Genomic DNA, 16,716 nt, shown 5'->3' on the forward strand with positions numbered 1-16,716 from the left:
ACATTGTGCTTTCTGGACAACACCCCCCCCCCCCCCCGTCACCACCAGGTCTGGCCATTTACCCAATAGTGAGAGAGTGGGAAGGTGTGTCCAATCTCTGGTTACCATGCGTTGTCAGGCAAGGTATGTTTTGATTGGCTCGGAGTTGGGCATCCCACTCCAGCCTCTTCCATTGACCATGTGTCATGTCAGGGAATGCTTTTGATGTGCTAATGTACTGGACATAGCTCGTCCCATGCTTGGGAAGGCGCCGGCAAGTCGCTCTCTCCTGGCAGAGCTGTCAAAGTGTCTTGTATATGGAGATGCGGCCTGGCCATCTGGCAAGCCATTTGCACAGGTGACAGGAATCATGCGGTAGTGTTACCAGCTAGGGCCATCTGGCCTAAGCAGGGAGGATTTTAGAAAAGCCTTTTTCTATACAGGCATAGATATAGAATGGGAGGGACTTGGCTTGACAGCAGCACATGTGAAAGGGATCTAGGTGTTTTGGCTGATCACAAGCTAAACATGAGCCTGCAGTGTGATGTGGCTGTGAAGAAAGCTAATGCAATCTTAGGATGCATTAACAGAAGCATTGTGTCCAGATCACGGGAGGTGGTAGTTCTGCTCTGTTCTGCTACGGTTAGACCTCACCTGGAGTACTGTGTCCAGTTTTGGACACCACATTTTAGGAAGGATGTTGGCAAGCTCGAGCGTGTCCACAAGAGGGCAACCAGGATGGTGAGAGAGTTGGAATCCAAGTGTTATGAGGAAAGGCTAAAAGAGTTGGGAATGTTTAGCCTGACAAAGAGAAGGCTTAGAGGGGACATGATTGCAGTCTTCAAGTATTCGAAGGGCTGTCATGCGGAAGATGGAGCGGATCTATTCTCTTGCTCTGAATTGTAAGACTAGATCTAATGGGTGGAAATTACAAGGGAGTCATTACCGGCTAAATATCAGGAAGAAGAATAGGAAGAGATTGGATTTATACCCCACCCTTCACTACCCAAAGGTGTCTCAGAGCGGCTTACAAACTCCTTTCCCTCCCCACAGCAGACACCCTGTGAGGTAGGTGGGGCTGAGAGAGCTCTTGACAGAAACTGCTCTTTTTCAAGAACAGCTCTTATCAGAGCTACGGCTTGCCCAAGGTCATCTAGCCAGGTGTAAGTGGAGGAGTGGGGAATCAAACCTGGTTCTCCCAGATTAGAGTCCGCACACTTAACCACTACACCAAACTTCCTAACTGTAAGAGAGGTTGAGCAGTGGAACAGACTGCCTCGGGAGATGGTGGATGCTCCTTCGCTGGACGTTTTCAAGTGCAGGCTGGATGACCATCTTTCGGGTATGTTGTAGGGCTATCTTTCGGCAGTGCTCCTGCAGAGTGCAGGGGGTTGGACTAGATGACCTTCAAGGTCCCTTCCAACTCTAACATTCTATGATTCTAACAGCAATGAGTCCCCCCAACTAACTTCTCCACCATGATCTTCCCCAGCGATGCTTTGCTGCAGGAGAGCAAAGAGCTATGTGTAGCACGCACTCTTGGTTCTCTGGGAGCGCCACCGAGGCCTAACAGCCGGGCCAATGACTTGATCGCACTCAGAACACACTCCAGAATTGGGGCTCCATGGCATATGTGCAGCCATTCCTCAGTGGACAGGGGTACAAGACAGAAAGCTTGAAAACCACTCCTCCGATATGCCGTAACATGGATGGCCCAGGCTAGCTGGATCACACTACTGGGTCTCAGAAGCTAAGCCCTAGTTAGTACTCGGATGGGAGGCCACCAAGGAATTCTAGGGCTGCTATGCAGAGGTAGGCAATGGCAAAACAACGCTGTATGTTTCATCTTGAGAACCCTATCAGGTCGCCATGTCAGCTATGAGTCGAAGGAACTCTCCACCACCACTCGTATATCAGAGCCACAAAAAGGAGATAAAACAGGAAATGGTTGAGAGAACACTGAAACAGGGTTCTCTGTATCAAGTCAGCCCTTGAACAAAAGGGTAACTAGTGTTAATTAAAAACTGAGCTAATATTTTGTCTCTCCTGAATGAGGGACAGAACAAAAGTTCACTAATGATCCCCCAGCAGGCTATGGCCCAGTAGTTCTAATAGGAGACCATATCTAATTAGTTCTTGACTTCTCTTTGAGCTCTTCTGCTTGCTGTAATACCGGCAAATAATTGCTGTCTTCTCCAGTCTTCTTCTTAAATCAATTGAGGATGGTAGTCTTGCAACAAGACCAAAGAACACTTGCTCATTTTTTTTAAAAAAAAGCTGAAACAGCTGGAAGGGGATTGTTTATCATACGATCAATCAGACAAACACGGCCAGAAAAGGTTCACTTTTTGGACACCAAAAAGTAATGCAGGCTTAGAGGATACAAACAAAATGCAGATGACCAGCTGTGCACGTAAGTGTTGACAGCATTTAAAATATCACCTTTTCCCAATTTATGTAGCATCCCCCAGTGGTTAAAACGGAAAATTGCTGCTTTAAATTACTTGGGAAGAGTACAAGAAAACTTTGCCTTTGCTATCTCCATTGTTGCCAAAAAAGATAGAGAGTCAATGACCTGAAGTCTTTCACACACAAAAAAAACTAACTGCAATAACATTTCTCCCTCTCAATTCAGGTGGGATTCATGGGACCATATTTGTTCACTGCAAAGTGATTCCAGCCATCTCATCCTTCATGCACACAGGAGGCTACTTTATATTGAATCAGACCATCGATCGATCAAGGTGAGCACTGTCCACTCAGACTGACAATGGCTCTCCAAGGTTTCGAGCAGAGGTCTTTCACACTACCTTAGGCCTGGCCTTTTAAACTGGAGATGCTGGGGATTGAACCTGGGACCTTTTGCAAGCCAGGCAGATGCTCTCCCATGGAGCCACAAGCCCCTCGCCGTACTGATATTCTGAATCACTGAACACTTTGCTCAGGTTGAAGGCCAATCAGTACCAGATAAAATATAATTTCCAGCCGTGGGATGGGCTATAATCTGGGCATGGAATCATTTGTTCCCAAAAGCAGGTTACATAGGGGCTCCAGCTATCTGGCTCAAAAGCACGTAGGAAAGAGCCACAGCACGGTATACAGAGCATGCTTCTCATGCAGAAAGTTTCAAGGTCACCCTCTAGTATCTCCATTTAAAAAGGATTTCAAGCTGCAACTACTGAGAAAGACCACAAAGGGAGGAAAAAAACCCTTTATCTGACACAAACTGAGCATCAGCTGCTGATTCTTTCAACATGAGAAGCTGAGGTGACCAGCTAACTCTTAAAATTTTCTGCAATTTCACTTAATATCTGCCGCCACAAAACAGAACCAAGAAACAGCAAAGATATGCAACGCTGATTATTGACTGCTAATGATTACAGTGGAACAATAAATATTAAGGAAATTGTGAACCAATTGACTGACCCTCATTAATTCCTGGTGCATTGGGTAAACCAGGAACATATTCAAGTAGCTGGAAATTCAATCAATGGGGTTTAATAATGCCACAAAAGTCAACCAATTTAGAGGAATCCTTTTATTTTTACATTTATATGGAATAGCCATTGCGATGCAGTGAATACGATTATGGGCTGGGGATGGGGGATTTAAGTTCAAATCCCTGTTGAGCTATGCAGCTCACTGAATGTCTTTGGACGTTGGTCACATTCTCCCAATCTAATGCATCTCTCAGGATTGCTGTGGGAATAAAATGAGGGAAAATCCACATACGATACCTTGAGTTTCTAGGAAGAAGGGTGGAATACAAACACAGTAAACCAATAACCAGAATGTACAGGTACAGTCCTTTTACATTTATGTAGAAGCAAAGATTCAAATCCAAAAGCGCCTTAGAGACCAACAAGATTTTCAGAGTATAAACTCTCAAGGGTCAAAGCTGCCTTCATCAGATACTTTTGGCTCTTGAAAGCTATGCCCTGACCTGGATAGCCTAGGCTAGCCTGATCTCATCAGATCTCGGAAGCTAAGCAGGGTCAGCCCTGGTCAGTATTTGGAAGGGCAACCTCCACGGAATATCAGTCATGACACAGATGCAGGCAATGGCAAACCACCTCTGAAACGCCTCTTGCCTTAAAGACAAGTCTAGCTTGCCACCTAGTGGTGCATAATGCTAAAAGAGCTAGAACTTCGGGCTGCCAGACATCTTAGGATCTCCTGGCTATTCCACACACAATGCCATATGATAATCAATTAATTTCTTGACAGCTTATACCGTGAAAAGATGGTTGGTCTCTAAAGAGCTTCTGGACTTGAATTTAGTTCTTCTGCTGCAGACCAACATGGCTACCCTCTGAATCCACTTTCAAAATCATTGATCTTTTTTGTATAAATGAGGGTCTTCAGCAAGGGTTTGGGGCTCAATCTTAGAATCTCAGAGAGAGTTTATGCTCCGGGGTTTCACTTTCAGCCTATGAATTCTCACTTGTAGGGAGGAAATTTCTTTGCTTGTGGGTTATCTATATCTTAGAAATTAGGAAGGTTAAGCTTATTGTTTAAGATTCTGGTCAGGTGCCTCCTTGGCCGCCAGCCTAGTGTGTACCTTGTACTTTAACTCTGGTATAGTTTTAAATAAAGAAACTTTATTTAAGGAATTTAGCCTTGTAGTTGTTTTAAGGGAATCTAACAGTGTGTTAAGGGAATCTAACAGCTTGGGTAAGGGGCAATACCAACAACATAAAAGAATCGAGCTCTGAGGGGGAGCCCGGAGAGCGAGATTCCCCAGAATTCTCCCCACACTAGTCTCATTGAGTTCACTGGGACCTAAGATAAGTTTGCATAGGTTTGTCTTATTAAACTTATAGACAGGATAAACTTCCAGCAGTCAGTTTATGTAACTCAGGTAGGTCCGCATATTGAAAGCATTTGTAAGCAACACACCTAATGAAAGAAAATCCTGGTGTTTTTTTTTTAAGCATGGTTGACGCATATTTTTAAACCTGTGGGTTCGATGCAATGCTTACTTCCTGCCAAAGGATCGGGGGGGGGGGTAGTTCTCGCCAGTTCTCCCTTCCTGCTGCAGACTCCCACATCAGAACCAATGCTGTTCCCGGGGAGATGCCCTGAACTCACAGGGGAAGCATCTTAGTGGGATGCAGCAAGAGGAGGAGGAGGAATGAAAATTCCATGCTGTGAGCACAGCTCCCTCCTCAGGGACTCTGGATACAACCCACTTAAACAACCATCACGTGAAAAGAAAAAAGTCCAGGGCCTTTACCAAAAGCTTAATCACAATTTTAACTAGTTTTTTTCTGTATTTCCCTTAAAGGTAAAGATTCCCTTGCTCGAAAGCCAGTTGAGTCCGACGCTAGGGTTGCGGTGCTCATCTCCGTTTCAAAGCCGAAGAGCCAGCGCTGTCCAAAGACGTTTCCGTGGTCATGTGGACGGCATGACTAAAAACCAAGGCGCACGGAACGCTGTTACCTTCCCACTGAAGTGGTACCTATTTATCTACTTGCAATTTCTTGCTTTCGAACTGCTAGGTTGGCAGGAGCTGGAACTAGAGACGGGAGCTCACTCCGTCATGCGGCACCCGGGTCTCGAACTGCTGAACTACCGACCTTCCACAGCCTGCAGTTCAGCGTCTTAACCACTTGAGCCACCGCAGCTCCTGTATTTCCCTTACATGTATACAAAAATCTTTTAGACATTTTGCTACAGAGAAATCTGAGGCAGGGAACTCCAACAGACAGTTAATAAACAGAGGAGAATTATTGTTATCACAGTGCTGTGTGCTTTACATATGATCGGTCACTAATCTGGGCATTCTGTTCGGAATTTACCAGCTTCTTTTCCGAAAGGTCTCTTTTGTGCCTCAGCCGCTGAGCCTTGGAACACCTTGCGCAGCTTGTGCCGAGATACCGGTGCCAGCTCTCAGCTCGTTCTTGCGATAAGCAACCGAGTACGTATGAATACGTGGGTCTGCATCGCCTTCCCAACCAGGTCCCCAGGAATTTTGCTTGCAGCATATTTGCCTGGAACAACAACAAAAAAAGAAATGATGTCCAGAGCAGAGTGGGTGAAGCAGGAACGTATTGAGAGGAAGAGATGCATAGTTGCAAAGAACACAACAAAACCCAGAGCAGATTTCAACTTGAAAAGAGAAATCATGTGCAGCTGTTCCTGTTTCTTATTTGCAGCAGGTGCCGAAGGGTCAGGAAATCAAGCACACTTAACTTTGATGAATTGCTGCCCTTCCAAAGGCATCCTCGCAAATGTCTTGGTTACTGCAGAGCTCCCTCAAATCAGACCTAGCGTTTGCTATACCCAATAAAGATCTCTCTCTCTCTCTCTCTCTCTGGCAAGCAGTGAAACAGCTGTGTGGTGATTTCACCTTGCATATATTGAAGCTAGTTCCTGACTTCTAGAAGCATGGAGTTGGAAGGGCCATCAGTCCAGCCCCCTGCTCAATGTAGCCAAATGGATCCCTGACAAGTGTTTGTCCAGCAGTTGCTTGAAGACCGCCAGTGAGGGGGAGCTCACCGCCCCCCTTGGCAGCTGATTCCACTGCTGAACTACTCTTACTGTAAACATTCCACCACCCCTCCTAATTTCCAGCCGGTATCTTTCCACCTGGAATTTAAACCCATTCTTGCCAGTCCTGTCCTCTGCTGCCAACAGGAACAGATCCCTACCCTCCTCTAAGTGACAGCCTTTCAAACAAGGTTATCACTTAGAGGAGGACAGGAAGCTGTTCCTGAATGTCACATTCTAGCATGACCAAGAATCAGAATTTACAACGCTTTGGCTACCACAGGTCCCTGCCATCTAAGCTTCTGTTGTTACATCTTCACACACACACACACAACCTCTACCCAACAGTGGTTCCAAATCTTTCATATTGTTCTGGCCATGTGACGCTTCTCTTTAAATCGCTATATTAGCTCTGCGTCCTCCTTCAGATCCAGCATGAACTCCTTGTCCTTATCTTCAAAGCCTTCTATGGTCTTGGCCCCCCCACCCCGAAAGCTTCCGTTCCCCCAGCAGAACCTTCACTACTCCCCACTCCACCATCCTTGGCCATCTGAAGGACTCTTCTTCCTCTAAGGACTCTGCCCTTTCTCCCATGGTGCCTCACATGCTGGAAACTGCCTTCTGGCATGATGCCCCCTCTCTCACACCCTCAAACCCCTCTTGCAACCCACATTTCTCAATAAGCCTATGGCGCAATCCCCTTCCGAAACTATCTTAAGCACCTGTTAACTGAAACAAATACATTTTCTTCGGCTGCTTTTCCACAGTTCCCTGCCTTCTTGTACTCTTTAAAGGGTAAAGGTTTCCCTTGCTTGAAAGCCAGTCGAATCCAACTCTAGGGGGTGGTGCTCATCTCCGTTTCCAAGCCAAAGAGCCAGCGCTGTCCGAAGACGTTTCCGTGGTCATGTGGCCGGCATGACTAAATGCTGAGGTGCACGGAACGCTGTTTACCTTCCCACCAAAGCGGTACCTATGTATCTACCTGCAATTTCTTGCCTTCGAACTTGGCAGGAGCTGGGGCCTAAGACGGGAGCTCACTCCATCACGTGGCATTTGGGTCTCAAAATGCCAAGTTACAGACCTTCCAGTCTGCAGCTCAGCGTCTTAACCTCTGAGCCATACATATTGATGGTGCTATACAAATATTTATTTTATTTGTTTGTAACCCCCACCTTTCACCCCAGTGGGGACCCAAACGCAGCTTACATCATTTCCCCTCTCCTCCATTTTATCCTCACAACAACCCTGGGAGGTAGGTTAGGCTGAGAGAGTATAGCTGCCCCAAGATCAACCAAGCAAGCTTCCATGGCAAAAGTAGGGATTCGAACCCAAGTCTTTAGGATCCTAGTCCCACACTTTTAACCACTACACCACACTGGCACTGTTTATAAGGTATTTTATAATACACTTTCCTTAAGAGCTCAAAGCGCTTCAGATACATTGTCAGCATCTGTTACAATAATCCTGTGATGTAGACCAATATCACTATCCCCAAATTAGAGAGGAGACTGGGAGACAGTGGCTTGCCAGAAGACACAGTGAGTTCATTGCTGAGCTGAGATTTTAAGCAGGGACTTTCCAAATTCACGTTCTTAGCCATGGCTAGGGACACACGGCAAATTTTTCTCCAACGTTTATTTGTTCTTTGAAAAATGTTTCCATTTCTGAAAATGTACTGTTTCGTAAAATTAATAACAATGAATAAGATGCCATTGCCGATACAATATTCAATTCAATTTATTATGGGTCTATATGACTGAAGTCTTGACCAACAGAGAATGCAAAAGGGATAAAATAGGTACATAAAATTGACATAAAATATGACAAGTACATAGTCACAATCAGTAAACATATAAAACCCAGGCATAGCCCAGAGAATTAAAAGAACCTAACTACACTTGGGGCGGAGCCAACTAACTAAAATCCTCCAAAGATTAAAATCGGTACAGGTGTTTGCAGAGATGATAAAGCTTTCAGTGTTTCTTGAGAGCAGCAACCTTAGCCAGGAACCGTGCCACGTTAGCTGTTATCAGTCCATCAGCATTTGAATCAGACAACAATACTGAAAGCACCCAAGGTTGCAAGGGAAGATTCATCTTCGTAAGAATAGGAATGATATATATCCCTCTATCTTGAGTCCAATGGGGACAGCGAAACATCAGATGGTCTAAAGTTTCAATTTCGCCAGAGTTGCACAAACAGAGGCGATCTGAGTAAGGTAAGCCTCTAAATCTGCCCAGCGTTACCATCATTGGAAATGCATTTAAGCGGGCCAGCATAAAGGCTCGACGGTGGGATGGAATTGGTAGCGATGAATGAAAATCCAGAAATCTCTCTGGAGGGGGCAACCCCAGAGCCAAAGGAGAACAGGTGCGTCTGGCCCTGGCCACGGTGCTAGCCCAATCCAACTGTTTGAGTTTCTTCAAGGTTTCCTCGAGCTGGGAGGGCAACAGCTCTTCAGTAGGTGAGGAAATCGGAACTCCCAATGTCTTGAGTTTACCCGCAAGAAGGGACAACCAAGGGTTGGATGTCGTGTCCTTTAGGATGAGACGAAGAAAACCGGCCTGGGGGTGATGACTTGGGTCAGATAGCTTAAATCTCAACTTGAATGCCCTTTTCCAAGCATGTGCTTCGAGCGAAGATTGAACCAATTCCATACGAAGGACAGTCCCAGCGACACACCGTGGAGTTCCAGTAATTCTCCTAAGGAAGGCGTTTAACTGGGAATCCCATTTCTCGTCCACACCAGCAATCCAGTTTTCTGCGCCGTATAAAATTTGGGAGACCACCTTCACATTATACACCTCGATGGCAGGGGGAATCCGCTCAACCCCCTTTGTACGGAAGAATCTTTCAACCAGTGCCGTGGCAAGTCTAGATGACTTTTTGACGTACGTCAGATGAGCGGACCAGGATAGATTATAATTAAAGACAATACCAAGATATCGGAAAGAGGAAACCCATTCTAGTTGACCATCCCCAACTTTAAAATATAGAGGACCTCTTCTTCTCGTAGCAGAGAAGCGAAGAACCTTGGACTTAGCATAATTCACAGTAAGCTCTTCTTGTTTGCAATAGTCCAGAAAGGCATTAACAATAGACCTCAGTCCAACTTCAGATGTTGCCAATAAAACAGCATCGTCAGCATAAAGTAGAAGTGGTATAGGAAGACCGGCTAGATACGGGGAATGTTTGGCTCTTCTTTTAAAAAACGGCACCAAATCATTAATGTAGATGTCGAAAAGGGAGGGGGCCAACAAACATCCCTGTCTAACTCCCTTTTGCACTGGAAAGGAGTCTGTCCTGATTCCTGAAGAATTCACCTGGACCGAGGCAGATGTATTAGAATAAAGAGCCATAATCAATCCCAGAAGTCTGCGGTCAATATTGGTGTTCAATAACTTTCCCCACAATCTACGACGAGAGATAGAGTCGAAGGCCGCCCTCAAATCCATAAAGGCCGCGTAGAGACAACCTCTTGGGCGCAAGGAATACTTGCCAGCGAGATGGGCCGATACAATATTAAGCCAGCATGGCCGTTTCGAAGTTGTCACTAATGTTTTTAGGTGATCATTCCTAGTAATTGCAGGAACGTGTTTATGTATGCTTTATTGATTTATAATTGTGGGGGGTAACGAATTCACCTGATTGGCTGTGCCGTGTCAAATCAAAACCAAAGCTAATCACCAATCTGATACGGAGCTAAAAAGTGATGCAAGTGACTGAGGTGCCCCAGTGAATTCCATGAGTGAGAATTTAATTCTGTTGAAACAGATGAGTGGATGGTCACATCCCACTGCACTCCCCCTAAAGGAACAGGTACGTAGCTTGGGGGCGCTGCCAGACCTGGGCCTCCTGTTGGAGAAACAGGCAGCAGCAGTGGCCAGGGGTGCCTTTCACCAACTTTGGCTAGTGAGCCAGCTACAGTCCTTCCTGTAGGGGAATAATCTTGCCACTGTGGTGCATGCCCTGGTAAACTCTAGATTAGATTGCTGCAATGCATTCTATGTGGAGCTGCCCTTGAGAAGTCTTCGGAAACTTCATCTCGTACAATATGCTGCAGCCAGGATGTTGACTGGAGTGGGTCATAAGGACCATGTCGCTCCAGTCTAGTTCCATCTACAGTGGCTTCCAGTTTGTTTCCGGGACCGATTCAATGTGCTGACATTGACCTATATGGCCTGGGGCCAACATACCTTAAGGACTGCCTAGTCCTCTATGCACATACCTGTCCACTCAGGTCATCTTTGAAGGCCCTGCTTCAGGTATCCCCACCATCTAAGGCAGCAACCCAAGAAAGGGCCTTCTTAGTCGTGGCACCAAATCTTTGCAGCTCACTCCCTAAAGAGATCTGTCTGTCTCCCTCGGTCATTGTTTCCCACCAGCGGGTTTTGCATACCCCAATAAGTGTTATTGTTGTTCCTACCTTATCATGTTGTTATTTGTTTTTGTCTGTTTATATGCCTTTATTTCAATTATATATATTATATATACTTTATTTTAAATTCCGTTTTAATGTTTTCAAGTTTGCTGCTTTGGGAATCTTATTTGGGTGGAAAGATGGCATAGAAATGTTTTAAATAAGTAAATAAATATCTTGTAGAGATCCTTCAGCGTGTTAAAATGAGCCTGTCAATGGTTTTCAGTGTCTTTGGGGTTTTTTCCTTATACGTAAACAATGTAAAAGAAGTACATCCTTAAATGTTGATAAGTACTTGTCCCCCAAAATAATTTCTACAAAAAGCGTTAAAATTTGTTTGAACATAACATCTAAACCAGGGGTGTCAAACATAAGGCCCGGGGGCCAGAACTGGCCCATCTAGGGCTCTTATGCAGCCCGTGAGCAACTAGTGCAAGGGAGGAAACAGGAGGCTGCTCAGGGGGAGTGGGTGGAGCCACTCCAATTGTGGCTTCAGTGGAACAACCTGATCTGTAGCAGTCAAATAGTGTGGGAGCGTCTGCACCACTGGCTCTCCAGTCCACCCATATGGGCTTTCCTTTGCACCCCCCTCCCAGCCCAGGAGGCTTTGTAGTGAGGACACACCAACTTGGAGATGACCAGCTGCTGTCCTTTATACAGTTTGTATCTCCGGTACCTGGCATTATTTTTTATGATACACATGGCCTGGCCCAACAAAATGACATTTATGTCAGATCTGGGCCTCGTAACAAATGAGTTCGACACCTCTGATCTAAAACACACTTGATGGGGGGAGGGGGCAGAACCAAACTATTTCAGTGCAAGTGTATGTTGCTATGACCCTGATAGCCCAGGCTACCCCAGTCTTATCAGATCTCGGATGTACCTCATGTACCCTATGTACCTCATAGGGAACTACAATCAATCACAGAACCCTGAGAAACTGGGGGAACAGGTGATTCACACATTAATTTTAAGATGTTTATGTAAAACATCACATATGCATACAAAAAAGTATAAATGTGACAAGCCCATATTTGTAAACATGAATAAAATGCACAGAATTTCAACAGGATCTTATGCAAGCTTACTTGAAAGTAAATGTCTCTGGACCTATAAGCCTGTGTCTTCTATTCACTGTTCTCACACCCAGCCTGTTAGTCTTGTGCTCCTCCACACTTAGCCCTCCCTATAATACCCCACTATTCCTCACCAAGCAGCTAGTATTTTTATTTAAACAGCACCCTCAGTATATACAGCACAGTTAGTTTCATAAGCAAAATGAGAGGGAACCAACTGAAGGAGGTTGCAACCCATATTTTGCCACAACTGGAAATACAACAGTGAAAAGAAAAGGAAAGAGAGGGAAAGACAAGTGTAGTGGGGGGGGGGGGGAGTGTGTGACCAAATGCAGTCACATCTATTTTGGCATAGATCAAGAGGGGTAGCCGTGTTAGTCTGTCTGTAGCAGCAGAAAAGAGCAAGAGTCCAGTAGCATCTTAAAAGACTTATGACAGGGAAATTCTCAAGGGTCCTACAAGGGGCTCAAAGAGACAGTGGACTTTAGCAGAAAATAATTTATTTAAGTAGTTTGAACTACAGAGGGATCCTTACCCAGACACTGAAAGTAAGTTCTCAAGAGTTCTAACAGACACACCATGCATGATACAGCATCTTTCATCTCCAGTTACATGTGTATTTCACTGTGTATTTACTACGTTTTCATCATCACTTGCTATGTTTACCAATTACATTTCTTTAACACACATTTCAGCAGCCTAACCTATAGATAACAGGCATTTACTCATGGCAGGCAACTGTTCATAGTTTATGTCTTCATCTTCTGTATCTTATCTCTAAGGCTAGGCTCAGGACAGACATCACCAGTCAACTGTTTATCTTCGTGAGTACAGTACTAGATCTACTTGAAGCAGGCATGTACATTCTTAATATAATATCTCCTAAATGATTAGAAGAATTCAGGAATTCAGGACATACAAAGATTTTAAGTTTTAAGGCACACAAAATTGAGTCATTTTTCATTCATTTCTCCAAAATTCATGGCAGGGGATGAGCTTTCGTGAGCCACTGCTCACTTCTTCAGATACCTGACTCACAAAAGCTCACACCCTGCCACAAGTTTTGTTAGTCTTTAAGGTGCTACTGGACTTTTGCTATGTTCTTCTATTTTGTCATAGTTATAGCTAGGGGGTTGGGGGGGGGTGAAGATCAAGTGACTAATCTGCAATTCTGGCAAGGGATCTAAAAGAGGAAAGAGAGGGCTGACCATTCTCATGCCCGGAACACAACTGTATAGGTCAGGTTCAACTTCAAGTTCTACTCCAAGAACAGCTTTCAAGAAACAAACAAGGCCTCCCAAACACAGACCTAGGCTATAGTCCATCTTGTTCACAGGGACTCAAGGAGGATTACACTTAGAACCATCAATGTGTGTGGCATATTATTTTTATTGATTAAAACATTTATATCCTGCCTTTCCTCATCATTCAAGGTGGCTTACAATAATAGTTAAAAACATTTTCAGTTAAGACCAAAAAATAAAGCAGCAAATCCAAACTCTCTCTCCCCTTCCCCCCCAAAAAAGATGCCTCCCAATTCAAACTCCCTCAAAAGCCCGGGCAAACAGGCAGGCCTTACAGCGCCTTCTGGAGATCTCCAAGGAGGGGACACTCCTCACCTCCTCAAGGAGCCCATTCCACAGAGCTGGAGCAATGGTGGAAAAGGCCCAGGCTCTGGTTGATGCCAGACAGGCCATCCTAAGTGGTGGGAGAGCCAACAGATGGCTACCTCACAACTGTAGTGGGCACACAGGACATCGGGTCTTTACTGACTAACACAACTCAAAACAAGTTTTGCCTTTAATGATTTTTAACATTTGTTGCTGGTGTTACTGAGCAGCTACATCTAGAGGCTGGCTGAGGTTCTCTCTGGGGCTTGCTGTTGACCCTAGAGAGACAGGAAGAGGACCATCTGAGTGCTGGGAACTTTTTCTGCTTGTCCCATGATCCTCTGGCAGTCCTCCAGCGAAGAAAATGAGCCATTCAGGTACACTGCAGAGCCTGTTTTCCTGCTTCCTAAGAATGATAGCTTTCATTGATTCCCTCCTTTCCTTTATGTAAAACACTTATATCCTTTACTTTCAGCATTAACAGCTACCAAAAGCAGGTTCCGGTTTCTAATTAAGCAACTAACAGATTAAAACAAACAAAACTCTCCCACATAATCAACTGAACAAAGCAGCAACATTAAGATACAAAAACATTGCAATAATAAAATCAGTGCTTCAAACGTTAAGACCCAGAATTTTTCTTGTATATAAGATTTCATTTAGAGCCAATGGGGTGCAGCAGTGAGAGTTTCAGACTAGAATTAGGGGTGTAAATTATTAAACTATCCAGATTCATTTATGATTTATATATTTCTGTGAACATTTAAACCAGGGGTAGCCAAACATGCTTAACATAACAGCCACCTAGACTTAGATGTCTGAGAGCCGCAAGACATGAACAAATATTACACACACTTTTTAATTGAAAAATATGCATATTTGCTCTTTATTAACATTAAAATAGACTGTGAAAGAGCCACATGTGGCTCCCGAGCTGCAGTTTGGCCACCGCTGATTTAAACAGTACGGCAAATGATGCGCAGTTTTGTTACTGAGACTCAAAAGTACAAACTAGAGGATCTACTGGTAGAACTCTGTATCTAAGGCTGTTTCCAATTAATGCTTAAAGGATCATTTTAATGGTTGAAACATTGCTTCTAAAAACACAATTTACATCCCTAACTAGAATCTGGGGCACCTGGATTCAAACCTCCATTCAGCCACACAGCTTGCTGGGTAACCCTGGGCCAGTCACTGTTGTTCCACTTAACTTACCTCACATAACTGTTGTGAGGATAAAACGTAGGGGGGGAGAACCATGCATGCTACTAGAAGCTCCTTTGGAGAAGGGACAGGGTAAAATTATATTAAATGTACACTTTGTAAACCACTTTCAGTGCAAACATTAAAAGAAAAGCAGGGTATAAATCAGCTGTCTCACAGACAGATTAACTTGAGATGGTAGGATATAAATGTTTCAAATAAATACACTTCAGCCAGAAATGCTCTTATATTTTGTTGAATCATGTATGGTCCTAATGCACTGTAGACATTTTTCAGTGTCGAGTGAGAGCCAGCGTGGTGTAGTCATTACAGGGTCAGACTATGTTCTGGGAAACCAAGGACTGAATCTGCACTCTGCCTTGGAAGCTCACTGGGTGACTTTGGCCAGTCACACACTCCCAGCCTAATCAACCTCACAGGATTGTTGTGAGGATAAAAAGGAGAGAATGACGTAAGCCACCTCAGGTCTCCATTGGAGAGAAGGGTGGGACAGAAATGAAGTAAATAAAAAACTTTTCCCCCTGTTGTATTGATAATTTTTCTGGCAAGCAGTTATGTGCTAAGGTTTACTTGGGTAGTTGCTGCGTAAACATATTGGGAAGCTGCCTGAGTACTCTTTTCAAGGTGAAATGCAGAGCATTGATACTGAAATAAACAAAATAAACATATACGTTAATAAAATCAAGAAGTTGTTTTAGAATAGTCTTTGGCTCATCAACAGGGCTACCAATTGCTTGGGGGGGGGGGGAGTCCAGTCACTTTAATAGCTTAACAGGATGCTGTCTACCTCAAAGCCATGAAAAGCTTTACCTGTCCTTTCCCACCTCTTAAGCCTTTATCAAAGGGCCAGGACGTTTTTCTCCAGGCTCGTTGGCAGCCTTATTCAACAGCTCCATGTGGACAGAAATGGCTTACATTTGTCAATTTCTGGAACTGTCGCCCAGAATTTATAAAAACTTAAAGGAACGTGATTTGTTGTTGTAATCTAAACTGCGTGCTTCGTTGGTACAGTGCATTGCATTTGACTTGGTGTCATAAAATAAAATTAAAAATAGGATACTTCGACCGCTCCCGGTCCCGTTGAGCAACTTCTCCCAACCAAAGAGGTCATACGTTTCCGACACAAAAGTCATATTTGAAAGACGGCTAAAATGAGGCTGATGCGTCTGAAGGACCAGAGGAAAATTAAGTATTAACAAATGCCTTCACCCCTCCCCTAACTCAGTAACTGAGGCGCCCCCTCCTCTTCATCTCTTCTGCAGCGCCTTGTAAGGCATTAAATGAAAATCATTTTATCTCGTTTTGATTCTATAAAATAAAGTTCCCCGAAGTTTTTTTTTTTTTCCGATAGGAAAGCGACAGCTAAATATACATACATTAAAATAAAATCTCACCCGCGCCTCAGTCTACAACAGCCATTTTCTGATGGGTTTTGCCATTGGAGAATTTAGAGTCACGTGACTTAACGTAAGAGTCGCGCGACGCTGCACTCCGACGACGTCGCCATCGCCGCTCTCTCAAACTTTCCCTCCCGCCAGGTTGTGTAGTTCTTGTTGGGGCGGTTTACCGGGCGTCAAGTACGCATGCGCGTCGGCTACCGTAAGGCACTGCGGGTCTTGTCGTTTGAGTGCGCTTCGGGCATAGCGTCGTTTCTCCGTCTCTCCGAGATTGGTGACGGAAGAAAGAAGAAGGATTCTGATTGGCTGGGGAAGCACAGGAGGCGGGAGAAGGATTGGAAAGGGCAGGAATTACCATTAGGGTCATCGACTTTTAGGTTAATTGCCAACTTTTTTTTTCTGGCTGGGCTCCTGTGCCCCGGGAAAACCCTCTCTTGTGCTAAGCAGCCTCTTTCCCCTTCTTGCACTTCTTTAAGCCTCAACAGCGCTGTTTCACAACTCTCCTTCACAGGTCA

At 44.6% G+C, this 16,716-nt stretch overlaps 1 protein-coding gene across 2 annotated transcripts in view; it reads right to left on the reverse strand.

Annotated features, from left to right (window-relative positions):
• The window catches only part of MTG2 (mitochondrial ribosome-associated GTPase 2), a 34,249-nt gene extending 17,868 nt beyond the window's left edge, over window positions 1-16,381 (reverse strand). The window contains exons 1-2 of one of the 2 annotated variants that reach the window (XM_015406138.1): window positions 16,199-16,381; window positions 5,781-5,972 (exon numbers count right to left, since the gene is read on the reverse strand). In XM_015406138.1, coding sequence (XP_015261624.1) covers window positions 5,781-5,966 — 186 coding nt within the window. In that variant the 5' untranslated portion in view covers window positions 5,967-5,972; window positions 16,199-16,381. Of the gene's footprint in view, window positions 1-5,780; window positions 5,973-16,180 lie in introns of both variants that reach the window. The other variant, XM_015406139.1, reaches the window with a different exon arrangement.
• Window positions 16,382-16,716: the final 335 nt, after the last annotated feature.

This window comes from Gekko japonicus, unplaced genomic scaffold, assembly GCF_001447785.1.
Source record: "Gekko japonicus isolate JY-2015 unplaced genomic scaffold, Gekko_japonicus_V1.1 scaffold946, whole genome shotgun sequence".
Classification (NCBI taxonomy): Eukaryota; Metazoa; Chordata; class Lepidosauria; order Squamata; family Gekkonidae; genus Gekko; species Gekko japonicus.